The sequence below is a fragment of the Natrix helvetica genome (assembly GCF_964273705.1).
Source record: "Natrix helvetica genome assembly, chromosome: 1".
Taxonomy (NCBI): domain Eukaryota; kingdom Metazoa; phylum Chordata; class Lepidosauria; order Squamata; family Natricidae; genus Natrix; species Natrix helvetica.
The window spans coordinates 124,283,001-124,310,654 of NC_138548.1; the positions used below are offsets into that span (position 1 = coordinate 124,283,001).

Consider the following 27,654-nt stretch of genomic DNA (forward strand, 5'->3'; position numbering starts at 1 on the left):
AGTGTGCATTTTAAAAAGGGTGGAATGAACTTCCTTTATTAAATACAATGAATGTAGAAATCTGGATATAGTATTTGTAACAAAACTTGCCATGTGGTTAAGAGGTATCCTCAATCAAAAATAAATTTGGAAAGTGATAACTATTGTTGTTAGCAAACTCTTGATGTCTTTGACATTAATCTTGTGGACTGGGGCTGCCAAGAATGCTATTAGGGCATATCTGAAGAGCTACCTTTCCCCACCATCTAAAGGAAAGGAATTATAAATGTATATTTCTTGCTTTAAATGCATCATCTTCAGCACTCAGCAATGTGCATTTGGCTTTACTTGAATGTCATCATCCAGTCAACATAGATTCATCATTGCCTTTTATCTGATAGTTATTTTAGTCCTCTCAGACCGGCATTCACCAATCACTAAGTTTCATTAAAGGGATGGGGGATAGGAGGGTGGGTGGGAAGAACAAAACTGCATAACCCAGAAGCAAAACCACTTAACTCAATTGAGTTCCACTACACCACATAGTAATCTGCTACACTTGTAATTAATTGATGGTTTATTTAGCCATACTTTATTGACTAAGACACAAGTAGCTGAACTGATATAAAACTGTATGTTGCAAACCATTACTTATAAACAAGTGACTGAGTTCATAAAGCAATCAAAATCTGCCGCAGCCATAGCTTTGCAACTTTTAAAGACTATACCAGTTTAACATTGCATATAATGTTATTTGACATGAAAGGTGATTGTATGTTGCAACTCCCTAACTTTAACTTTTATTTGATTTCTAGACCGCCCCTCTCCCAGAAGGGACTCGGGGCAGTGTACAGTCATATTAAAAACAGTAAATATACATAGTATAAATATAAAATAAATATAAATGTGGCTGGAGGAGGTAGCCATAGTTTACTGTACAATGTAAGTGGATCGATGGTTGTAGGAGAGAGATGTTGTAAACTGATCAGAAAACTAAAAAATAAAGTAGGAATAGTGATATCTATATTATAACAGCACTCATGAAACAGTTATTGCTAATTCCATTGACATCTTGATGGAAAGTAATTGACACATACTACTATAAATACCAATCCTCCTTCCCTTGAAGTTGTTTTATTAACATACAATTCCTTTAAACAACTGAGATAAAACTTCAAAGTCTTTGAAATAAGAACAGAGATTCTCCAGGCTTCAGCTAAACATGGTTTCCAATGTTAAGATAAACAACATGAAGGCTATCTCGGTTAATCATAAAAATATAAAACATTTTTTAAAAATCTTCCCTAGCATGCAAAAATGCATGTGTTCATTCAGGTTGCTATGCATCAGGAATAGCCTCACGGAACTTAGCTAAGTTTATTTCCGAGTAAATTTTGTATGCTTTATGAAAAATCCTATTGATGCCAAAGGGACTAGAAAGGAGGAAAGAAGTCTTTACAAGCCTCAATTATACAACTGGATGCCTCAGTACAAAACTAAAATGCAGAAACTAGAAATGAAAAGAGCTTCCCAAACTCTAGAATGAGGTTTATTTGTTGCTATAGATGTTGCGGTGGTTAAAAAAAATATACAAGTGGTATTTTTATGGAAGTGAAATACAATGCAGTCCAATCCATGTATATGCTAAAAAAATACTTGGGTTTTTGGAGCTTAATCAGATGTGTCAGTATAGTCAAGTATAATGTGATCTTTGAAAAATGCTTTTAAATGAATCAGGGTACAAACTGCTCATGAGTTATTCAAAGCCATCTGTTTTCAGTCTAACCAAGAAAAACTATGTTGGGCAGAGAATTGCAAAATGTAGGGTGTAAAAGCAAATATAACGCACAATAAACACTTCAAATGTATTCTTTATCCTCAAGTAGCATCACTTTTTTTCATTTTAATTACCGTATTTTTTGTTCTTCGTGCAGCGGGTGATGACTTTGTTGATCTAATGATAAAGCAATCAATTTAACTGAGCTTTGGGACGTGTGTAATTGAAAATTTGGATATCACTATATCAGTGAAACTAAAGGTATTTTCCCTCAGACACTCCAATTGGATAAGTTTACCTTAAAACAAGGTAGACCAGCCTGAGCTATAGCTAATTTTAAACCATCCTGGATTGCAAGGAATTAGTAATTTCCATGGGCTGTATGGACCTTTTTGTGATATTTTGTAAGCCATCCTAAAATCTGAGAGAGAGCCCAAGGGTACCTGCTGTTTTTGTGCCTAAATTCGGACAAGAATTCACAGTCTCCTGGTTTGTGGCCTGATACCTTAACTGTTACACCAAACTGGCTGTACAAGAATATTTTACTCTTTAAAAAATTATTTTTTAATAGTTTAGGAACAGATTCTGAAAAAGTTTTGAAAAGCAGGCATTGTAGCACCTGTTTACAACTGTGTTTCCCTCCCCCCCCACCTCAGTATTGTGGGGCAGCCATATGCAGCTGTCATGTGAACCGAGGAAAAGAATCAGCTGCTTTAAAGAGTTGCAGGCAGATGCTATCTATGCATTCCCATGTCCTCCAATGCATCTGCTTGGAATTGAATCAAACATCTATATAGCCATTACTAATGACAAAAATAAGCCAAACAACCCAACCCTGCATTTTTTTCTTGAAGAACAGATGGTGCTGCTCAGAGCTCAGTGATGTAGTGCCCCCTGCCGATTAAAAAACATAATGCAGACTTATTTCTTTACTAAAATAGGTGGAAGAAACAACTGTTTTCCCAATCCAAAAGGAGACTGGGGAATCAGAACCATGAAAAGCAGGTTGGGGTGATTTGAGATATGGAAGAATCAATGGGAAAACAGTGTTGCATAGCTGGGATGTGGGAGGTTGGGCTCATTAGGAATGTGGGAGAGACTCTAGAAGAGATGGCTTCAGAGAACAGTGGATGGATTAGGTAGTTGTGAAACTTGAGGTAGGAAAAGCTGGTCTACAACAACTTGCCATGGCCAACTCACCAAAGCCAACTTGCTGCAGCCAACTCACCATGGCCAATTCACCGCGGGACAACTCGTCACGGCCAACTTGCCATGGGACAACTCACCACGGAACAAGAATTACACAAATATCGAAGAAATAGTGGAATAGAACCATTAAAGAAAGGATGCCAAAGGAGGGACAAAATGAAATGTGAATAACAAACATTAAAATAATTTTAAATAATTGAATTATTGAATTGTCCCGCAACAAGTTGTCCCATGATGAGTTGGCCATGTTGAGTTGTCCCATGTTGAGTTGGCTGTAGTGGGTTGGCTGCGATGAATTGGCTGTGGTGAGTTGGCCGTGAGTTGGCGGTGTCCCATTCTGAGGAAAAGCGGAAGCATCCCAAAAGGGTATTCCTGTACACAGAATGGGAATGGGGAGGAGAGGAAGCAACATGGTTTGTACTAAAAGCATTATCAAACCATTTTGCATTATTTCCCTAAGTAAAAAATCATATTAAACTCTGCCTTGTATCATGGTTAGTAACATCATGCACACAATCATTTAATTTTAATGGCAACAATATGGAAGTGATATTTCCAGAACCACTTTGTACTCTTTTTCTGGGATAGATGGACAGATAATAAGAGAGACAGACAAAGCCTCTTAGTATATTGTCTAGTTCTAGGCTATAAGTCTCAGAATTCCTAGGGGTCTCTTGTCCAAGTGCTACACAGATCCAACCTTCTTAGGTTTTTAAGATAAGCCAAGGATTGCTAAATTTAAAATATAAGATTAGATCTCTTGCGTCAAATATTAGATTTTTGGTTCTTCCTGTAGCTTGTTGTTGAAGAATGGGAGAAGAGAGAACGGATATTAAATTTTGGCTCCAGCACTATCAGTTCAGGGTCCTGTCTTATGCTTAGGGAATGCAGTTTCAACCTAAACAAACATGCACTCCTCTTTTAAAGGTACCTTTTCAATGATGGAGAATCATAGATAAACTCAAAACAGTGGTAGAAAGGTATCGCTTTTAATGAGGATATTTAGAGTTCCCTCCAAGAAAGTGGGTTATTTTCAGGGAAAATGTAATCTTATTGACCATTACCAGGGAGGGGTGAGCAGGCAGAAAGAGATTGCAGTGATTGTCCTGATCACAGTTACAACTGGCCCTCTGGGAACTAGCTCCAAGGAAAAGTGGCTGTCTGGAACTAAAATAAATAAATAAAAAATTATCCAGGCATACGTCCTAACCCTGTACTAGTGCTGATCTGTGTGTTTTTCTCAATTGGAGTATATTTGAGCAGACGGGATCACTCCTACCTGCCTACGGCACCTCTCACATGGGAACTCTAGAACTCTTCCCTTCTAACCCTGGAAGAACCTCTATCCAGAGCAGCTTTAAAGCCTGCCCTGAAATTGCCATAATAATCCCCTCTTATTAGCTTTCTCTCTGCTCCTTCCTGGGGGTGAAATCTAAGAGGATTACCTTGTCTTTCGTGCTGAGAGACTTCATACAGGGTTGCCTATCTCAGAGAGACGCACCTGCCCCATGCCACACAAGAAGCCAGTGGAGACAGAGGGCCTAGCCGAAGGCAAAGTGGAGGAAGGGAAGCGGCCTGCCAGGCATGACAGTGAGTCCAAGGACAGCAAAACTGAAAGTCCAGCCTCTCCGCAAAGCTTACAATCGGGCCCTCATCCCAAGCACAGCAAGAAGCAGCAAGATGACCCTCATGCAGCTGCCACCAAGGCCTATTCCCCTTTCCTCAACAAAGTCTTCGGAAAGGTGAGTGGGCCTGTTGGGTGGGACATCAGGGTGTATAAGTGGTAACATTGATGACTCAAGTCTCTGCATCCGTCCCTCGTCAACAGCTGAAAAAAATGCCAGCAAAGAACAAGCTCCATACTGCTGCCTTAGAGAGGACCATTCTTCAGTCTCTGGGCTGGGAGAAAAGCATGTTGGCTTAATCTTTATTCTGTTGTAGGAAGAAGGCCAGAAACTGGGGTTCTCCTTGAAGATTGCAGTGCAGGACAACTTAAGGAGAGGAACTGCTGGATTCTCCCATCTTTGTTCTTCTTACCAAGCATTCATTGCTGGCAGGAAAAACAACACTAATGACTCTGTCTTAACATGCAATGAGCCAGGGCCGGGTAAGCATAGGCAGGTGGTGCTTGGAACAGCTGGTTAAGCCACTTGTCAGGCTGCCTGGCTGACAGATCGTTAGCATGGAGGCCCTCTACATTTCTGACCTGTCAACAGTTTTTAGATACAGGTCCTGTTTCATCCAGCCGTACCCATCACCCACTGACTTATTACCTCTTTATCATTATTGCCTTGATGTTGCTCCTCCTCTATTGCTGCTGCAGTCACTATGGAGCACAATTTGATGGAGGAGGGTTTCACTTCCATGATGCTTCCCCACCCGTTTGCCCCAATTCTTCACTTTCAGCCATACCCATTCTCCCCTGAAGATGGAAGATGCCAGGATGACAATGTACAATAGTGGTGGGATTAAGTGGGTAGGCTTTCTCTTGGCATCTGGGATGGAGACGGTCCTGGTTGCCAATATTCCTCTTCTTACATATGTAGTAACATTGGAGGGAGGAGTGTGAAGTAAATTTAAATTATTCAAGACCAAGTAAAACCACATCATTAAAGTCTCCTCATCCATATTTACTGGGTTATTTCTTGGCTATCCATTTAGCCTACTGACATTTAAAACAACTATGGGTTTCTGGTGGAGGTGGCAGAAAATGGCAGGGTTCATGGTGTTGTCTCACTGTCCTCACCACTAGTGCCACTAGAACCCTGGGGAAATACATTGAAGTGCCTTGGTGTCCAAGACTGATGTTTCCAGCAAAATATTTCACATGTAAGCCATGTAAGACCCTCTAGCAATTACTCTGGCATGAGTATAGAAGGAGAGCAACAGGGAGGGCAAGAAACATTATTTCCTCTCTTTAATAGCAGATCTCATGCTTTGATGATGACTCCTTAGTAGCTAGAATGACTTTACTTAGACCTAAGAAATTAGGAATGTTTGAAGTTTGTCAAAATAACCACTTAAACACACACACACAATGTAAATGTAAAATGATATACTGTTGGTATATAGTTTCAAAAAAATCATTCATAATGTATATAGGTACTTCAAATTTATGTTGATGGAAATGTTGACAACATGAAAGGTCATTTTATCATGCAGGATACACTTGTAAAAAGCCAGAAATGTCTGGGTTCAAATACATGTAATATATGGAGTCAGAGATTAAAATATTAAATATAAATGTTATTAAAATATAAATGTCTCTATAACTGTTGTCAAGAAGATTGGAAGCTACTTTAGAATCTTTCATTTTTCTTTTCTATTTCTTTTTCACTTTCTTATTACTACTACCATACTGGTTACTTCATTCTTCTTTAATTCAAAATTTGTATTGTTTTTAATTCTGTTGAAAAAAAATCAATAAAAACCATTATAAAGGAGAATTCAAGAAAACCTATAGTTTCCAACAAGAGTCCCTTATGGCCTAAAGGAAAGAAAAGTTAGTGATGAAATTGGGCAATGAAAAATAAATGGGGAGAACTTGGAAATAGTAAGTTCCTGAAGGAAGAACTGCTTTCATCTCTAAACTGAGATTATAATTCAAAAGTAACACTATTTTAATAGGAGTTGCAACAGATTTGTCTCTTGAGGAGTGAATTAAGAGTTCCTTGCTTTTGAAATGTCACTGCCAGAAGTAAATGTTAGTTAAATCTAAATGGATTTAACATCGCTTATTTCTTAGACACTGCTAGTTTTTGCTACCAACCTGCTGGGTTGGTTTCACCTTATCTTCAACCCTGGTAAGAAAATAGTTTAAGCAAAAGGAGGTTCAGCTCTTCTACTCAAATAACCCAGCATCTTTATGTAAGCCTGGAGAGTACATGCGGCATTCATGGAAAAGAATGGGATCTATGAAGTATCATATCTTCTCTTAGAAGACTGTATTAGAAGAATAATTTAGGGTTCCAACTCATGCCGGGATTGCACAAGAATAAATAAAAATGAAATCCAGACAGCTGTGAGGAAAGGAGAAATATTTATTCCTCAAAGCAAAGAGGTTTACTCTGGGGGCAGATGCAGAGAATATGGAGTAGAGAGAGAGAGACTTGTTTTATAGGGGAGCTTATTCTGGATGTGTAGATTCCAGGATGACACTTGAGGGGCATGAGTGTGTGTGACTACATGTTAACTGTGATGTTTATTATTGTGAACATGGAGTTGTGCTGGGAGACCATTTTAATTAAATATGTGTGTGTTTGCAGACTTTTAATATGTGGATTAGGTCTGAGTAACTTATTTGAGATTTAAGGAAGCTTAAGTAAAAGATCCCATCCCTTTGCTATTTTTACTTGATTAACTTACTTTCAGCTTGACTGCCAATTATCTAGAGGAGACGCGATTCTCAGTCCATTGTGGATTCTGTTAATGTTTGAGGGAAGATGGAGATAGTGAAAGGAATAAAATATATTTTGATATAAAATTTCTGACAACTGCATTCCCATGGCCAAAAATATACCTAGAAGGCAAGTCAAGAAGAGGGGATGGATAATTACTTCAATGGAATTTGACTTGCACTTTCAGCAATGGTAATTTGCAAGAATGTGGGGTTTTTTTTTTGTAACTAAGGAAGCTTTCACTGGATTTAAAATACTTAAGCCTTTTCATTTTCCAAAGCGGTTTCTTGCTGCTGAGAAATTAGTACATTTCCTGCAAAGCATTTTTTTAAAAAACAGCAGGCAGTAGGACTGGGGGAGGGGGGCATAGGATCCCTCAAGGAAGCTCCGTGACAAAGCCTCAATTTGCATGCAGCCTGCAGATCCTAGGTCCAGGAACGATGATATGAATGATCTGCCTAATGGGGCCCCGGAGAGCAACCATCAACCAAACTGGGCAATATTGGGATATATTTTACCCAAAGCAACTTTGGGGTTGAATGATCATGATCTATCCTGGCAATTCTGCCATTGTAATAAGGCTATGTAGCTACTTAACCAAGTGTATGCTGAGTAAGATATTAGAGAAGAAAGGAGGTGGACCATCACCTATACATGCCTGCATATTCACAACTCCTATGAGAGATTTATGCTGATTTACATTTTAATTAATGTTTAACGGTACAATATGGTTACCCACTAATAATCCACAACTTTACTTCCTATCCTGTTCCTTACTAATCAGCAATTGATTGGTGCATGATACTACTGTATAGGCAAAGCTTCAGTGATCAAGTAATCACAGAGCTCCAGCAATCAGAACAGGCAGAAATTATGCAGGGAAAGGACTGCACCCACTTATGTTCTAAAGACAGGAGCATGAACACAGATTATCAACTCCCCACTGCTAATAAAGTCTCTGCTGCCTTGTTAGGCCAGAAAATTGCATTAGCTTGACTAGTAGGTATGCAAGATATAAGGGCATGCAGTGATTTCCAAGATGTCCTTTTATTTGTAAGTACTTCAGCAGTCTCTACTTCAGGAGAGGATGAAGCAACAGCTTCTGTTTGGACAATAGAACGTGTTTTGTCCTCCTTTTCATTGTAAAAAAGTTGGTCACCTTAGTTAGGAGTAAAAATCTTTATGCAGAACCTCCTTCTATTCACCTGGAATGGTGACTTACCGTAAACTAGGCGTATCTCTGGGCTACCAAAATATGAGTAACCACTAGATGGCAACCAAGAGTTAGAGTTTGCTGTATTTCTTTGGGACAATCTAGTTCTAGAGCAGTGTTTCTCAACCTTGGCAACTTTAAGTCCTGTGGACTTCAACTCCCAGAATTATGCTGGCTGGGGGATTCTGGGAGTTGAAGTCCACAGGACCTAAAGTTGCCAAGGTTGAGAAACACTGCTTAGAGGTTGTGAGGATTCCTGTGACCCAGATACAGCTTGCCTAAATGAAAAGTGAGCTTGATCTCCAATCCATTTAATCCAATTTTCAGCAGATTAATTTGGGAAGGGATTTCTCCCTGGGGTGGAAGTATGTAGGTATTTGGGAAGGGGATGTTTTAATGTCCTCAACTCTTTAACCAAGCTTTCCCCCATGTCAATCAGAGATGGGACTTTTGAGGACACCTGTCGGTAAAAAAATATGACTTTAATAGTAAAACAATGGCCATAACTGAATTTTGTATATATCTTTTTCTTCTTGTTTTTTAAAAAATAAACCTCCCGGTGTCCGAATATTTCTGTTTTGGGGAGGAGAGGGGTTTGCTCTACTTTGTGTTTTTGTGTAACTTGAATTTCAATAAACTTTGAAACTTTCTGCACATGTTGAAAATCCCTCTTGTTTTTCAATAGTTTAGTTCTGGGTGTTTTCCATATGGCATTCCTCACCGACATTTGCTGTTTGAAAGATAAAATTGCTATTAGCAGCTAGTGAAAAGTAAAAGTTGGATCCTCTCTTCCTGGATCCTGCGGAAAAAACATAATCTTGTACTGTGTTACTGTTATCAATCCAAAGCTATTTTCTTTTGGGCATGTTTTCTTCAATTTGTTATTGATTGTTCATTTAAGATGCTTTCTGAAAACTTCTGCTCAAATGGGACTTTTTTTTTCATTTTATGCAGATTACATTAGACATTACAGAGATAGTCCCTTTTTTTGTAATGGTGCAAATTCCAGAGACAGCAAAAATGTCCCACCCCCACCCCCTTTTAATGTGCTTTTCAGCTTTGTAGAACTTTTTGAGATTTTCCTGCAGTGAAAGCAGTAAGAAGGATTAACCAAATCAGCTTCAGACTGGGAGATCCTGGCATCCTGATGGGATTTGAACATCTCCAATCTTTCCATAGGCACAAAGGAGGCTTTTTCAGGGACGTGTCTCTTGGCAAATTTTTATTTGCTGGTAAAGAAGCTCTAGAAAAGATTCTTCAGCAAGTTAGATCTTAAGTTGATGTGGCTGAAACTATAATAAATGTTACTTATGAATTTTCCTTCCCTTCTTTTGTACATTCCCTATACTCCTCATTTCTGGCTTTCAGGTGGTAAAGTGGGATGTGTTGTTATATCACCTTTTAGTTTTTGAAGAAAAGAATGTGTGTGTGTGTGTGTGTGTGTGTGTGTGTGTGTGTGTACGTGTACATACATACATAAAATATTTTCTCTTTTTTCTCTTCTTCTTTTTTGCTAGGAGAGAGAGCTTTCCCCATCAGAACTGGATGGTGAGTTGCCTGCATGATGTTTTGGGAACGCGATGGGGTGGACTTTGGATTTTAGCCATGAGGGGAAGATGCAGTCTTCACTTTTCCACTGCTGATCAGTAAAAAGGGCTTTTATGGATTTGCCCAGTTCCCAGTCTCCACTTCCATAACTTTAGTTCTTTTTCAGTGTCCATGTTTGAGAAGATTTAAATAATTGAATTAATGTAATTTGATTATTTAGAATTTCAAATAGTTTCATCAGGCCAAGGAATATTCTAGTTTGCGATTTAATCAAAAATTAGTTTGTTAAGTCAGGATTACAGGCATTTTTTTAAAGAAAGGGAGTGACCAGTGGAGGATGATCAGTTCTTGATGGGCAAGTAAAAATATGAGACAGACCCAGTTTACCCATTGTCCTTTATTCTGGCTATTTATGAATTGCCATCAACTAGGCAAAATGCATAAATCATCAAGAAGTTTCCAGACCTGTAGCCAAATGAGTCTTGTTGCAAAAAAAGAAAAAAAGGGGGAAAAAAGGGGGGGGAATCCAAATTTTAAAAAACGTTATGATGTTGTTTAGAGGTAGTGCTCAAGTAATGACCACAATTGAGCCCAACATTTCTGTTCTAAGCAAGGCAGTTGTTAAGTGGGTTGTGCTACATTTTACAATTTGTTTTGGCCACATTTATTAAGCAAATCATTGCAGTTGTTAAGTGAATTATGCAGTCGTAAAGCGAACCTGGCTTCCCCAGTTGACTTTGTCAGAAGCCAACTGGGAAAGGTTGTAAAAGGTGATCACATGACTCCAGGACACTGCAATTGTCATAAATACAGGCCAGTTGCCAAGTTTGATCACATTTGATCAGATGACCATGGGGCTGCTGCAATGGTCATAAGTGTGAAAACCAGTCATAAATCACTTTTTTTTTCAGTGATGTGGTAACTTTGAATGATCACTAAATGAATGGTTATAAGCTGAAGACTACCTGCCAATCACCATAAATATTATCCTAAGAGCATATTTTCCTTTTAGAATTTTTTTCTTTTTTGTTATTTAAGGAGGAAAGGTGGTCAAGATTTATATTGGAAGAAAAACGTACAGAAAGCAAAATCAGTGATAATAATAATTATTTATGTATAGGACTTTATTAAGGTAATAAACAAGTCTCTCCTGCAAACTGTAAATGGTCATGATGGTTCTAAATTAGCCAACAGGGCAATTTTGTCTGTCAGAATGATTACGACAGACACACTCTCTGGGCAATACAGCTCTACAAAGATTACTTGTGATTGTTAGCTTAAAGCAGCGGTGTCAAAGTTGATTTCATTGAGAGCTGCACCAGGGTTGTCTTTGACCTCAGGAGTCTGGGTGGGCGTGGCCAGTGGGGGCATGGCCAGCTTGATGTTACTCGTGTCGGGGGTGCCTGTGGTGACCGGAGCGCTCTGCCAGCAAAAATGGGCTCCCGAGCTCCAGTTTTTGGCTGCAACAACCTCGTACAGCCCTCTGCCAGCAAAAATGGAGCTGGGGGGGGGGGTTGCGCATGACCCCCCCCCCCGGAGCTCCGTTTTCGCTGGTAGAGGGCTGCAGGAGGCTGTCTCAACCGAAAAAGGAGCCTGAGAGGGCCGTGCGTGGCACTCCTGAGTTCTGTTTTTGCTGGCAGAGGCACCATGGGCTTGGTCCTTTATTGTTTCCAGGGCAGCCCCATGGGGCAGATCTAAGCAACATCTGGCCCACGGGCCTTGAGTTTGACACCCTTGGCTTAAAGCCAGCCTCTCCAGTTTCTGGCAACCTCTGAATGTCCGTGGCCGTAAGAGTCCTCAAGGGCAAGCTTGCCTTCCAAGGCCAGGGGCCTTTCTTGAGTCCCCAATGGGAGAACAAAAGTCAAGGCAGGAATCTTTTCTCCATGTCTGCAAAGTGTTTTTTTTTCCCCTCCTGGCCTTTCTTGGCAGAGCTTCTAGATGCTTTCAAGGAATTTGACACGGATCAAGATGGCTTCCTCAGCTACAAAGATCTGGGAGATTGCATGCGAACCATGGGCTACATGCCTACAGAGATGGAGCTGCTGGAGGTCTCCCAGCACATCAAAATGCGCAGTGAGTTGAATATTTATGTACTTCTCCAGTTTCCAAGGCTCACAGTCAATAATAGTCAGAGGATGGAGTGCTGCTAACAAGGTTGCTGAGGTAACCATGTCAGAATCAGGTAGTTTCTCACAGTCTCAGAGTACAGGTGTCCTGATTTAGTTTACAATTGATAATTTTAGTTGTAGGTGATAGAAAACTGCTCAGGTTTTTGAATAGCAGGTAACATGAAAAAAAATACTTAAAAACTGATTGTAAAAGACATATAGCAATTCTTCAAGTTTCAGTTTCTTTCACAAGTTCTGATTGCAATGCATGATGTATCAATTGAGTAGGCATATATGCACCATTTTTTCTATATATGTGGGATGTGTTTTGGCTGCGTCCTACACATATGCATATAAATGTGCAAAAATAGTAAGTAATAGTAAAAATGGTAAGAATTTACAGACTTTCGAAAGTTAGCTACTGTGGGAAAACAGAGAGCTGGATTAGCATTCTGTGTTTGGTCTGTTCCAATTTCCTAGATTTATATGAAATTCTTAGTTTCATATACGGTAAATCTAATCAATAAATAAAATAAATATCTTGAAGAAAGGTAGATTATATATGCTTCCTCCATTGATTGAACTAATCATTTCTTGTTATCTTTCCTCTTAGTGGGAGGGCGTATAGATTTTGAGGAGTTTGTAGAGATGATGAGCCCCAAAGTGCTAGAAGAAACAGCTCATATGGTGGGTGTGAGGGAGCTGAAGATTGCCTTCCGTGAGGTATGATAGTCAAGTTATGAACTGGATATGTAAAGTAGGAAAAAGCCCTAGGTTTCTTTCCAGACTCCATTTGCTACATCAGCAAAATGCTTGATTATATAAAAATGAGATATTCAGATGATACCTGTCTGTCTACCAGCCTGGAGATGAGGCAAGACATTTTTATTCTTCTCTCATTTGCTTCTGTATTGTAGAAAGTCCATTTTTTTCCAGAAAACCAATCCTTTAATGATATCATTCATAGTTCCAGATTTTTCAAAATACTTCTTTCCTGGAGGCTAGTCCTTTTAGGATATCATGTCCAAAGACTTCATTCCCTTAAGCATTTTTATTTTCCCTCACATTTCCTTCCGAGTTCTTTCAAAGATCTGGCTAGTTTCCAAAAGCCTTGTGTTGTCTTTACATAAGATAACCAGATGAAGCATGGCAAGGAAAAGCAAATGGTTAAGAAATTGTTTTATTTTCTTTCTGTGATCAGGAAATGAGACTGATTTCTTTCACAGCAGAGCTCAACCAAACTCAGATCAAAAGAGGAAAGGGAAATAAAAATGGGTGGCCAAACAATAATTGATTAGTTAACTTGAAAACTTCAAGGACAATCATTAATTCCATGGCATAGTCACTAAATATGCTGGCATTCTGCACCCATGATAGTCACAATCTTATCATGAGATGTTGTTCTCTTGGTCAGTAGCCCTTGAGTTACATGTCTCCTTTGCACCTTGATACTGCAATTCCAAAATGTGGTAGCAATATCCATTTTATGCAACATGATTGTTTGGATTTTATTTTTCAAAAATAAAAGAGGAAATGGGAGGGAGAAGCCTGTGGGAAGGCAAACTGCATTGCCATTAAATCCCCTCTCCCTCAGTGCACAAAATTTCAGTGTTGCAAAGGAGTTCTCATGCTGATGTTATTCTTGTGCAATTATCTAAGCGCATGCTAACTGTCTGTCATTTAGGAGAGAGAGAACAGAAAAAATAAAAGCAAGATTGGAGAGTTTGAATAAGCATCAGAAAAGGAGGCAGAGGAGGAAATTAAGAATGGGAAGGCTAGATGGAGAATAAAAAAGAAAAGATTTATTTATAACTTAGATGTATAAAGATGGCCTGCTGAAGATAGACTCTGAATAGCATGCAATTGAACCAATACAACATTTAAAAATAGGAAAAAGAAATATATATATAATAATGTTAAATTGAACATAATAGAGAACGATATTCTGTAGCCAAGACAAACTACACACCAGTAGGCATGACACAAATCTCTCCCAGATCTTGGGGAAGGAGCCAAGTGTTTAAATATCATCTCAACATGAGTAGGCAGTCCAAACCCTTCCAAGAAGAAATTGTTCCAAAGAGCAGGTGCCGCAACAGATGTTTGAGTGGGAAGTAAATACAGTCAGTTCTCAGGCAATTCCTTCTTTGTCTAGTTTGATACAGACGGAGATGGAGCTATCAGCAGTTTAGAGCTGCGCCAAGCTGTGACGGCACTCTTGGATGAGCAACTCAATGCCCAGGAGTTGGATGAGATCCTGAAGGATGTAGATCTCAATGGAGATGGAAAAGTGGACTTTGATGGTGAGAAAAAACCAGCACATGTTTTGTTAACTCTTTCCCCTTAAATACTGCATTCTGAAAGGCAGGATCTGTTTTCTAGAAATGAAGCACTATGTCAGAGAGGATTTTTTTAAAAAAAAATTGAATAGATGCTTCACAAATAGTACAGGACAGCATTGGCTGGATTGCTTAAAGAATGCCTACCAATTCAAGAAATAGTCTACCAGTACAAAATGGATATCACTGCAGTTGTAAGTTCCAGTGGGAGCCATACAGTAATCACCCGTTTTCAATTTTATCTATGAAGACATGCACAAGTTTGAACCAGAATGCTTTCATTTTAATGCATTTAATGTACATTAAAAAAACAGAATTCTTTGCTACTCATTACATCTTTAATGGAAGCAGAGATTGTGGCCATTGCTTGTTGCCCTTTGAATCTTTGTATGTAGCCAATTTCATAACTACTAGTTATCAGAGAATATAGGCCAATTTCAAAATTCATGGTTGGATAAGGTTGACTACCTCCTTTTGTATATAAGTAGCAGCATCTTTTCCATGGAACATAAACTAGAACTGCAACCCTGAAACATATTGTGATCACCAAGACATGCATGTGTTCTAAGGACCTATCATAAATACAGTCAGGGGAAGATGAATTTTGGTAGGGAGGAGGGAATTGTGTCAGGAAACTAGATTAACACTTCCAGAATATAGCCCATTCCATATGTGAGGGAGTTATCACACTGATAGGCTGAAATGCCTGTTGTGATTTTCCCAAGGACTAGGATGCAACTATGATGGTTTATAACACTGCCCCTCTTCCTAAGGCTCACCCATACTTTGGATCTTTGTCCCTTGCCTCATTCTTACCAGAAAGCTATGATTACACATCCCTCCTCTTTTACTAAGAACCACCTAAATCAGTGCCAGAATAGATGGAATCAAATAGACCCCCGGAGACGGAGACATTGATTGAAAAGATGATGAGAACTCCTCAGACACATGATTGATCACTCTTTCTGTCTCTTTCAGAGTTTGTCATGATGCTGTCATCTGGGTAACAAGAACCAGAGAATAGGAACGGGGATGTCTTTTTTGTTTCCAGAATTACCTCACTGAGTAATGAGAAGGAAATGATTTCTGCTGCCAGCTTTTTTCCACTTCCTGGAGATAGGAACATCACAATAGGAAGTGAAATTATCTTTCCCCAAGTCTGGATCCAAAGTATCTCAGGGAGCAGATGCTAACTGTGTGTGCAGGAAGATTTTGTGTTTTGAGGCAAAATGGCTGGGCTAAGCCTAGATAACTCACCTGATACCATCTTTGCTTGTTAGGAACAGAAAGCACTTCAGGACTCATACCTGTGTGGCAAGGCCTGGAAAATTTTGTCCAAGTATGGAGCCATACCCAGGTGTACTTTGATTTCCTCTAACATTCCCCCTCCCCCCCAGCTCAAAATTCCTGGAGACCTAAAATAAATTGTTTGACGTTAATAGTTCATTCATCCAAAGATACTGTGTTGAGCTGAATGATTTTTTAAAAATTCCCTCAGAGCAAAATAAATAAATGAATGACAAGTCTCTTCCCAGATATTTTAAGATAAAGGAAAGGAGACTCATGGATCTCATTCATGAAGACCCCTCACAGGAACCTATAAGGATGTACGTCCTATTTCAGTATCCCAGTTAAACAAAAATAAAATCAGCTTTGGATTTGTAAACAAGGCTATCATAATTCCAAAAAGCAATCCGTGAAATGCTTCGCAGGAATTACATGAATTCAATGTCAGCTTGAAGTTTGGAAAAAAGTTAAAAGATCACTCTATGCAACCATAAATATAGTTATTTTCTTTTGACAGTTGCCTAAATATTAGTTATACATATGTTTATGGATATGCAAAAACAGAGTTAGACTCTGGCTGTATTTCTTTACAACTTCAATGTTACATATTGAAATTGTATGAAGCATAATTGGAAATATTTGTATTTTGTTTTTCTGAAGTTCATGTGTTAAGTCTAGATAGCTGGTGATAATTAAAATTCACAATGTTAGACCACAGATGAAATCAAAATGTAATAGTATGACACATCTGGCAGACAGAACAAAGTCTTAGTTAAAATCACTTCAGCCTGACAAATTAAAAGCTTGCTTCTTGCTTTAAAATTGAGAATGAGGTCTTCCGAATTTCATTTCCAAAACAGTGGTGTGTCTATAGACAACATTCTTTGTCGAATCAATTGATCCTCCACCATGGAGAGGAACATAGAAAGCCTCCTCAGCTTGGTCTTAATGGGTAGTCAGACTGATATGACAAGAGCTTCTGCTTGGGATCCTTGATTTAGCTAGGACATTATAGGTAATCATCAACAATTGTAATTATACTTATCAATATTTAGCAACTAAAAGATGTGTGGCAGGATAGAAGTAATATGATGCCACAGGTAAGCAACCATAACTTCTTTCCACCAGTTGAAGCTTCCAGTGATACTTCATGCTAAATGCTTTGTAGTAATCAAATCTAGCAATAATTGAGATACGTTGAGTCAGTTTTCCTCAGGAATGGGCATAGCATTCCAGGCCACAGTTTCTTTGCTTCTTTGCCTCAAGAAACAATTTCCCCAAAACAAGTAGCATCCCTTATCATCTAATCAGTCTACCTGTCAAAGAAAACTCTGGGCAGAAACAAATGGAATGTGCAGCTTGGCTGCGGGTAGAAGACTAACCACAAATATTTTTTCATGCAGGAAGGAAGTTTCCGTGTCTGTTCTCCCTGTCACGCCACAGACAGGAACAGATAAAAACATCAAATACAACTCCAGAAAGGCAGAGCTTCCACAGTTACCTCCCATTTCACCTCGCACGCCTCTGCCTGTTATTTCTCAGCATTTTGTTTAGATGAGTTTAGCATTTTTTTTTCTTTAAAAAAGTCCATAGACCCATGTTCAGAAAAAGGCTCAGCTAGGTAGGTCTAGCGCCTCTATGTTTGAGATATGTTAGTTGGACCACTGAGAGACAGCCAAACCTGTTATTCAAATCACCCTCCTATGCTTGCTCACCACATCATGAGAGGGAGGAAGTGTGATTGGTACTTATTTTTCCCACCAGTGGGGGGTCTATCAGTGGAAAGAGAAACCAAGCAGAAGGATAGAATCAAGATCATGTGAAGTGTTAATACCACTTTATAATGCCTTGATAAGACCACACTTGGAATACTGCATACAGTTTTGATCGCCACAATGTAAAAAAAAAAGGTGTTGAGACTCTAAAAAGAGTGCAGAGAAGAGCAACAAAGATGACTAGGGGACTGGGGGGCTAAACCATATAAAGAACTGGGAATGTGGTATGTCTAGTTTAATGAAAAGAAGGACTAGGGGTGACATGATAACAGTGTTCCAATATCTCAGGGGTTGCCACAAAGAAGAGAGTGTCAAGCTATTCTCCAAAGCAACTGAAGGCAGGACAAGAAGCAATGGATGGAAACCAATCAAGGAGAGAAGCAACCTAGAACTAAAGAGAAATTTCCTGACAGAACAATTAACCAGAGGAACAATTTGCCTCCAGAAGTTTTCCTAAGCAAAGGCTTTCCTGAGTTGGACTAGAAGACCTCCAAGGGCCCTTCCAACTCTGTTATGCTCTTATGGGATTCCTCCATTCACTTTACTCAACTTATTCCACATTGAAACTGCAAGGACTGACCCACATGTCAGGCTCATTATTGAAGTAGGATAAGGCTTGATCATTGGGGAAACAGGACCAGGTAAATTAATTGTACTTTATTGTAAGGCTGCATCAACAGAATCTTGCAAGTCTCAAAGTACAAATTTCCCACCTACCACTTTTAACTGCTTGATCCATTAAGGCAGATCCTTTCTCAATTTGATTTTGTGACCATTAAGTGATTGCAGGCTCCTGCCCCTCTTATCTGATTGTTTTCTAGGCAGCATTTCTCCTCTTTCCTCAAGATCATTAATGTATTCTCCATTACAATAGTCAGTGAATGATAGAAGGTAGATTATTCTTTGGGGGTATCTATAAAGCTCCACTCAAGTCCCTAATCCTGAAAGTGGGGTGGCTAGCGGCAAGAAAGGGTTATCAGGGTTCAATCATCAGCCACCTACAAGAATGGCCTGGAATTGTCTCTATCGGTTGTGTGTTGTTACTGGTGTCATTTATCTATTATTGGTATTGTTATTTTTCATAGTACTAGGGTATTATAAAAATATTAAATTAATTTCATATAATAACTATTTGGAGGGGGGGCTCAATGAACAAACTGAAATGTCATGAGGAGGTTAAGCAGCTGAAGAGTTTGGGATCCCTCTTACCTAGATGATTTAGATCTAAGAGACAATAGTTTTTCCTGGCTCATCCCAGTGGTGGGATTCAATTTTTTTTTACTATCGGTTCTGTGGGAGTGGCTTTGTGGGCATGGCTTTGTGGGCGTGGCTGTCAGACATTCTAAATACCATGCAGAATTAAATCATTGTCCAAGGCAAAGTTATCCTTAAAGTTCCAATTTAATCATACAGGCAAGTTAGCACGTGTATGGAATTCCAACTCTAATGTTCTTCCTGGAATTCCACCCAGTTGAAAGTTCATGATCTATCCCCACACCCACAAATCCATCACATGTTCCAATCATCATCTTCCACGCTGGCATCTACACCCTTCTGCTTCCGGTCAGGTGTCGAGGTGCGGAGACAAAAGATGACCTTGGCTTCTATAAAAGAATGACAACAATACATTCCACAATCCTACTCCTTTCTATTCCCCCCTCCCAACTACTACACTAATGAAACACATAGAAAATTATAAGAAAGTGTGGCAGGCCAAAGATCCTAAAAGAAACATAACTACAGGCCTGACGGGGGCAGGGAAAGGATACTGCAAAATCCCCATTCCCTCCAAACCTCACTAACCTGATTTCCAGCTGCGTTCTCCTGTTCAGGGCAACAAGAGAAGATCAGCTGGGAGGCAGGGAGCTAGTAGGGGTAGGGCCAGCCTATTTGCCAGTTCTTTGAACTACTCAAAATTTCCGCTACCGGTTCTCCAGAAGCTGTCAGAACTGGCTGAATACAATCTCTGGGTCATCCAGTATATCACGTTTGCTGCATGGGCATCAAAAGATTATCTTAGAAATGAGGTGAACTATCAAGCACCAATCTTGCACAAAATACTCAAATAAAACCTCAAGGACTATCAGGCCCCAAAACCGAGACTGAAACAGAGTGATTCTTCCAAGCTTAGCTCTTTATTGGTTCCGTACCTATAGACAGAATATTGCCAGACTAAGCATGCTACTATTTGCATCTGCCATATACTCTGGAACTGTGATGGCTAACCTATAGCACGCGTGCCACAGGTGGCACACGGAACCATTTGTTAGGGCACACGAGGCGTTGCCCTGTCAGCTCCAGCATGCATGTGCACAATGTCCAGCTGACTTCGGCCTTCTTTTGAGGATGTTTTTCACCCTCCGGAGCCTTCAGGAGGCTTACCGGAGGGTGAAAAATGGCCCTATAGACAAACTGGAAGTCACCATTCCCAAACTTCCAGGTTGTCCATAGGGCTGTTTTTTGCCCTCCTAAGGCTTCAGGGAAGCTCCTGAAGCCTCCAGAGAGTCTTCAGGGGAGGGCAGGGAGGCTGTTTCAGCCCTTCCCAGGCTCCAAGAAAGCCTCTGGAGCCTGGGGAGGGTGAAAAAAAGTGTGCCAAAAGTGGAGGGGTCGCATTAGTCGCATGCACATGCGTGTTAGGGTCACGCACATAGCATTATGGGTGTGGCATGCCCACACACAACCCCCCTGCGCTCCCCCGCTTTTGGCACGGGAGCCAAAAAAGATTAGCCATTACTGCTCTAGAACTATAAGGGTGGGGTTGTTTCTACCCTCTTTCTCTCACACAAAATATCCAAAGTGAGTTGTCTCTTATTAATCCAAATTGCACTCCTCCCTCTAGGGAATCCTCACTACAAGGGCACATCTTTGTTTTGGAGAAGTGCACACTATATTTCCTCAGCATGGGAGATAATTGCATCAGGTAATAAACTGAAGGAGTGGTTATCATAATTTGTTTGCTACATGGACTAAGCCATGCATAACTTCTTTCATTATTTGTTGTTAATTTGGTGCTGATTCTTAGTGACCACATAAATTTTCTCCAGTATCACTGATTCTTGGAATGTGCACAACACAGAAACCTCAATTGCCTTTGATTGTTAACCAACTCATCATACTTAAAATGCCTTCTGCAGGGCTGGTTGGGTGAATGTTTCCTTTTTGGTCTTCCAAAAGGCTATTTTCTTCTCATAGTAGGCTGCTTCATTGATGAAGACTGGGAAGAAGGTATCATCACCATCATGTAGAATATCCTCTCCATCGAAAGTCTGGAAAACTGGGTCCCCAGGCTTCAGGGGCTGGAAATCTTTATCCTAAGGGAGATGATTTGATGCTATACCAAGAACAAAATAGCCGGAAGGTTTTCACAAAACAAGCATTTCCCCTCCCTCCCCCCCAATAGTCTAGTATCCTCTGATGAGCTGGAAACAATCCTTGCAGGAGATGAAACTGTTGTAATGAGCACTGTCACTGTTGGATGATTAATTGCAGACTGCCTTGGAGTCTGATATGTGATTATCCTACGCTCTCTATACTACTCAAGCAGACAACTCGGTGATCAGAGAACCCAAGGTCAGCGAAAGAACATTCTGACAAGTGAATTTTTCCTCTGTCTTGCAGTGCTATGGCACACTCACAAAACCTCACAGTTTCACATGCGTATTAAACGCCAGTGCCCTAGCACAATGTTTCCACTCCCTCACAATGCAGTTATTGGAGCTGAGCAGCAATCCTCATGTCTCCTGGCCCTGAAACCCTGAGATCCTGCTGAAGCAATGGAGTGCGGTGCTGGCTCACTGGCCAAAGAAGAGTATTTCCCCAGCCCTGCCCTCCCCACTCCTCGCTATTCTAAGGTTACAAACATCCCCATTCCACGTAAAAAGAAAACACAGGTATTTGCTGGAGGATCCCTGTTGCTATGGTTCTTAATTTTATACGTTGCTGTGGATGTTTTGACTTTGATTCTGTTCTGTAGTGGATTTTTATAGCTAATTGAAAGGGGGGGGGATTACATTCATTTTATTGCATTAAAAACCTTCTGAAGTTGTAAGGAATAGCTGTATGTATCAGGAAAAGAGAAAGAATCTGGAACTTATTCTGCCAGTGGTTGGAAACAAAGGGCAGAGATTAGAAATGTAATCTGTACTGCTAAGCAAATAAAATAACCCAGACAACATGATTATTAACATCAACATTATTAAGCACTAACAAAATGTAAACAATAGAAAATTACTAAAACTTTAAAAGAAAAGAAAAAGGAGAAAGAATCTAGAAGGAGGGATGGACAAAAAAAATCCCTTTCCAAATGGACCAGCCACAATATAAAGTGTTGCAAGGGTCAAAAGTCAAATTGCCCTAATTTCAAATGAAGTGCAGAGCTGCCCAGGGGAAAAAATAGATAGTTGTCAAAGCTACCTGATAGGGTGTGATTGCACGGGTACAAAGGGAGATCATACTGGTGCAAAATGCTCCTGTACAGATGTCCAAAGTTTTAGGCACTCAATGTTCTATTAGTTGCAAAGTGCAGCCAGAAAGCTGCAAATAGTGTGTGCACGCACACATGCACTCACTCTCACACATACCCACACAAACATAGGCCCTCTCTTCTTTCCTTCTTCAGCCTTGTACTGACCTGTAGATTTGGATGTATTACAGCAGAAATCTCCCCATTGGGATAACGGGGGTAGTCCTTCCGTTCAACTGGACTGTAGACCTCAATTTCAAAGGCTGGGAACAAAGTGCCTAACAAAAAGAAGCAGACCGACAACCAGATCACACAAAGTTATTCTCAGTCTTCACCATAAGGACTCTGTGAGGCAGGAAGATGAACAAATTCCTTCCCCACCAACCTTGGCAATTGATGATCCCTATTCAGATGTTTGTCGGTTTCTGCATCGGAAGGTGCTGTATGTCTAGGCTTTATTTTAAAATTCATGCCAGGCAAGAGCCTGATCAGCATAAATCTAATGCCAGATCACTATCTGCGGCACACGAAGGAAACAGGATTATATTTCCAGACATATTACTGAAAAATGCATGACAGTTGGTTGATAGCTCACCATTGGAGTTTTTCCCCAGTCTTATTTTGACAAAGGGAGGGTTTGTTGCCATAGCTTTCATTTCTTTATCAGCAAAACTATGGCATTCTGATCATCTCCAAAATTGAGCTCATTAACGCTAATATCGCTCACTCACGTTTATGGAGCTTCTCAGTCCCAAGAATCAAAATAGGTCACCTTTGTTAAAAAGCTCAATGAAGTCCAAAGCACAGGCCACAATCGTTCTCATTTTAGCAAGCTGGTCAGCTCGTGCCACTCCCTGGGGTTGTGGGCCCAACTCTAATGCTGTAGGGGATTATAGGAAGAAAGGGAGGGGGAGTGTTAGAATACATCATGATGGAATTAGGTTGGAATGCCTTTGTTTACCTTACATATACCTTTCCTTCTTCTATCTACATCGATCACATGTGGCAAAGCAAGAACTGCAATATTTCCCACTTTTTGCTTGGCGAATATGATATTGGAAAATACTAAAAACTACTAATGTAGGACCCAAAGGTGATTTTTCCATTAGGCAACTGGACTTTTTCAAGAATCCGATCCGATCCGATCCGATCCGATCCAATACAATACAATACAATACAATACAATACAATACAATAGCAAAGTTGGAAGGGACCTTATAGGTCTTCTAGTCCAACCCCCTGCCTAGGCAGGAAACCCTATACCGTTCCAAACAAATGGCTATCCAACATCTTCTTAAAGACTTCCAGTGTTGGGGCATTCACAACTTCTGGAGGCAACTTCTGTTCCACTAATTAATTATTCTGTCAGGAAGTTTCTCCTCAGTTCTAAGTTGCTTCTCTCCTTCATTAGTTTCCACCCATTGCTTCTTGTTCTACACTTAGGTGCCTGGAGAATAGTTTGACTCTCTCTTCTTTGTGGCAACCCCTGAGATATTGGAACACTGCTATCACTCCTAGTCCTTCTTTTCATTAAACTAGACATACCCAATTCCTGCAACCGTTCTTCATATGTTTTAGTCTCCAGTCCCCTAATCATCTTTGTTGCTCTTCTCTGCACTCTTTCTAGAGTCTCCACATCTTTTCTACATCGTGGCAACCAAAACTGAATGCAGTATTCCAAGTGTGGCCTTACCAAGGCATTATAAAGTGGTATTAACACTTCACGTGATCTTGATTCTATCCCTCTGTTTATGTAACCTAGACCTGTGTTGGCTTTTTTGAGAGCTGCTGCAAACTGCTGGCTCATATTTAAATGGTTGTCCACTAGGATTCCAAGATCCCTCTCACAGTTACTATTATTGAGCAAGGTACCACCTATACTGTACCTGTGCATTTTGTTTTTCTTGCCTAAATGTAGAACCTTACTCTTTTCACTACACTGGGAGGGATCTTAATCAGACGTTCGCTGCAGCTTTTCTAAAGTAAGTATTATGCTTTGCTCCAATCTTTTGTAGGGAACACAAAGACTGCTCTTCACAAGAGCTATTGGGAAAGGCAACATACCGTACTGAAGCTCACATTTCTTTGTGTCAGATCTGAAGATGCTTAGATGTCTAAGCTTAAGGTTTGTTGCCATAAGACTTTAAACTCACCTTGCTCAGTCTCAGGCCTTCAAAACTGCTAGGCTATCTCCATCTCCAACCAATTCCAGCCAAAGTGGCTTTATCCATGCTGGCTGGAACAGTAGAAGTTGGAGCCCAATATATCTGCATAGTACCAGATTAGAAGAAGCATCTGCTCCCTATCAGATCTACCAGACTACCATTGTTTTGAACATCTCTTTCTCAGTACCAAGGCTTCAGATTCAGACCTTCATGAGATTCAACGTGCTCAGGAGATCAACCAGATCTTCGGACCCAAAGGCTCATCTCAAGCCTATGACTTTATGTTAGACCTACACAACACCACAGCCAACATGGGTTCCTGCCTCTTACTGAAGTCTGAATTTAGCTGTTGTCCATACACATGTGTAACTACATCCAGGTGAGGTCATGTTCTTGAAATTTCCTAAGAATCTAATCTACTCTTTTCACCATTACATTTCATTTTATTAGATAGTGCCCAATGTTCAAGTTTGTCAAGATCCTTCTATATCTTAAGCCTATCTTCTGGAGTGTTGGCTATTCCTTCCAGCTTGGTGTCATCTGCAAGTTTGATGAGTTCCCCATTTATTGCCTCATCCAAATCATTGATAAAGATGTTGAAGAGTACTGGGCCTAAAACAGAGCCTTGGGGTATTCTGCTGCATACCTCCCTCCATGAAGATGCAGTTCCATTGAGGACTACACGTTGTGTGTGGTTGGTCAGCCAGTTACGAATCCATCTGGTGGTGATGCTGTCCAACCCACATTCTTCTACTTTATCTAGTAGTAGGTTATGGAAAGTTCAGCTGCCTTTTGAAAAAGGACCTTTGGGACAACCGTGATTGAGAATCTCCATAGGCATTTACTAATGTGGAAATGGCCATTATCTCTCAGCCTGTTTCATAATATAATTATACTGTATGGGTAAAGAATGGGGGAACCCCATCTATCTTATTAATAACTGACTTAATATTCATTCAAGAGAAACCCAAATAAGTTGTGCTAGAAGAAAAAAAAGATTTGACTAAAGTAAGAGTTTGGAAAACAGGTGGGAGAGATGTGAATTACATTTTCATTAGTTTTTAGTTGTGTAAAACTAAATAATGTGAGAACACATCATTCCAATCTTACCTTGCTTAATTCAATATAATATTTTTAAATCTCTCACCATAGAAAACAGCCCTTTTATACTGTCACTGTATTATATCTTGATACAAAGATGTCAAAATAGAAATGTGATTTAGAAGACAACATCAGACAAGACCAATGTAGGTAAGAGTTGGTTTGATGTAGGTCAAAGTTGGCTTGAAACATCTGCTGCATCAAAAGATTAGACACTACATAAAGAGTTAGTAGAATATTTTGTAATGTTGCAACTGAAATTCATGAGCTATATGCATCTTTTCCAGACATTCTGTATACGTCTTTCCAGGACACTTCCAGGAACAGTCACCAGGCTGAGAACCATTCCTTACCTAGACCATGTTTAGCCACTGACATCATGAAAGTAGCCTCCTCTCCAGGTGGTTGACAGATTAAGATGGGACAATGTCTCTCTGTACAGTGTTTCTGCAAAGGCAGGAGAAAAGAAGATGGGGTTTGTTTGTTTGTTTTTAGAAATCTCAGCTTTCTTTTCTTGAAAACAGGAGAAAAATAAAATTCTTAGGAAATTTCAGGAACATGACCTCACCTGGATGTAGTTACACATGTGTATGGACAACAGGCTAAATTCAGATTTCAGTAAGAGGCAGGAACCCATGTTGGCTGTAGTGTTGTGTAAATCTAACATAAAGTCATAGGCTTGTGATGAGCCTTTGGGTCCGAAGATCTGGTTGATCTCCTGAGCACGTTGAATCTCATGAAGGTCTGAATCTGAAGCCTTGGTACTGAGAAAGAGATGTTCAAAACAATGGTAGTCTGGTAGATCTGATAGGGAGCAGATGCTTCTTCTAATCTGGTACTATGCAGATATATTGGGCTCCAACTTCTACTGTTCCAGCCAGCATGGATAAAGCCACTTTGGCTGGAATTGGTTGGAGATGGAGATATGCTAGCAGTTTTGAAGGACCTGAGACTGAGTAAGGTGAGTTTAAAGTCTTATGGCAACAAACCTTAAGTGAGGTCTTAGACATCTAAGCACCTTCAGATTTGACACAAAGAAATGTGAGCTTCAGTACGGTATGCTGCCTTTTCCAATAGCTCTTGTGAAGAGTAGTCTTTGTGTTCCCTACAAAAACTCTAGAGATTGGAGCAAAGCATAATACTTACTTTAGAAAAGCTGCAGCGAACGTACGATTCAGATCCCTCCCAGTGTAGCGCACACACTGATCAACCGCACGTGGGTTTCCCACAAAAGGTGTGACCTGAAAGGTACTGCGTTGCAACTCAGATGGATCCTGTAGCCAATGCTTGACTAGGTAAACACCTGACATTTCATTCCCATGAGTGCCCCCGCAAATTGCTACGCGTTCCAAGGGAGGAAGGTGTTGTGGATGTGACATGACGGGGTTTCAGACTCTGTTGTGAGAAAGAAGACCACATGGGATTATCAACAACCCCTTTAGCAATACTGGAGAATTCTCATCTGCAACCCACTGAGCCAAGGCCCCTAATCTTACCTTTAAATCTTCCCCGGTACCCAGTTCTGCAATGTTTTAATACAAGAGCGGAGACTCCATGGATCACTAGATCTTCAGCATTCAATACAGGTAGTCCTTGATTTATGACCACAATTGAGCATAACATTTATGTTGTTAAGTGAGTTTTGTCCCATTCTTGCCACAGTTGTTAAGTGAATCACTGCAGTTGTTGAGTTAACAACACAGTTGTGTTTTTTAAAGAAATTTTTTATTTTTAGACAAACAAACACAAACAAGAATAAAACATAAAACCATCTTCTAGTCACAAAGTTGCAATAGGTGATCACATGAGCCTGGGACACCGCAACTGTCATAATTTGGTCAGTTGCCAAGCATCCGAATTTTGATCATATGACCATGAGGATGAAGCAATTGCCGTAAGTGTAAAAAAATGTTCATAAGTCACTTTTTTCAGTGTCATTATAACTTCAGTCACTAAATGAACTGTTATAAGTTGAGTACGACCTGTACAATTTATTTATTTATTTTTATTAAATTTATATGCTGTCAATCTCACCAATAAGGCAACTCTTAAGAGATATGTCTCATATGTTATGATATTGTTCTCTTAACAAATATTTTGCACAATGATATTATGAGGCACATGTCTCACACACATATACATGGACATTCCTGCTCCAAATACAGTTCATCTACAACTGTCACCCACTGACATGATGGGAGTGGGACATGAACTTCATATGAGGATTCTGAACATGTGTGAACGCACCTTTCAACCTCTGTGTGCCCACAGATTGCAAGAGATTGCAACCAGTT

General features: G+C 40.0%; 2 protein-coding genes across 4 annotated transcripts in view; one reads left to right on the forward strand and one right to left on the reverse strand.

Annotated features, from left to right (window-relative positions):
* ACY3 (aminoacylase 3) overlaps nucleotides 1-27,654 on the reverse strand; it is a 322,364-nt gene that overhangs the window by 284,666 nt on the left and 10,044 nt on the right. The window contains exons 2-8 of one of the 3 annotated variants that reach the window (XR_014175309.1): nucleotides 26,507-26,755; nucleotides 25,929-26,124; nucleotides 25,714-25,807; nucleotides 22,867-22,974; nucleotides 22,263-22,372; nucleotides 19,436-20,943; nucleotides 19,025-19,236 (exon numbers count right to left, since the gene is read on the reverse strand). Coding sequence is in view for 2 of the 3 variants with exons in the window: in XM_081952119.1 (XP_081808245.1) it covers nucleotides 20,749-20,943; nucleotides 22,263-22,372; nucleotides 22,867-22,974; nucleotides 25,714-25,807; nucleotides 25,929-26,124; nucleotides 26,507-26,739 (936 nt within the window). In the remaining variant the exon portion in view is untranslated. Of the gene's footprint in view, nucleotides 1-19,024; nucleotides 19,237-19,435; nucleotides 20,944-22,262; nucleotides 22,373-22,866; nucleotides 22,975-25,713; nucleotides 25,808-25,928; nucleotides 26,125-26,506; nucleotides 26,756-27,654 lie in introns of those variants that run through there. The other 2 variants (XM_081952118.1, XM_081952119.1) reach the window with 2 other exon arrangements.
* Nucleotides 4,252-16,087, forward strand: CABP4 (calcium binding protein 4). Its single transcript, XM_081937155.1, has 6 exons — nucleotides 4,252-4,707; nucleotides 10,093-10,123; nucleotides 12,053-12,196; nucleotides 12,845-12,954; nucleotides 14,387-14,534; nucleotides 15,549-16,087. The coding sequence occupies exons 1-6, from the start codon at nucleotides 4,474-4,476 to the stop codon at nucleotides 15,575-15,577; spliced, it is 696 nt and encodes a 231-aa protein (XP_081793281.1). The 5' UTR covers nucleotides 4,252-4,473; the 3' UTR covers nucleotides 15,578-16,087.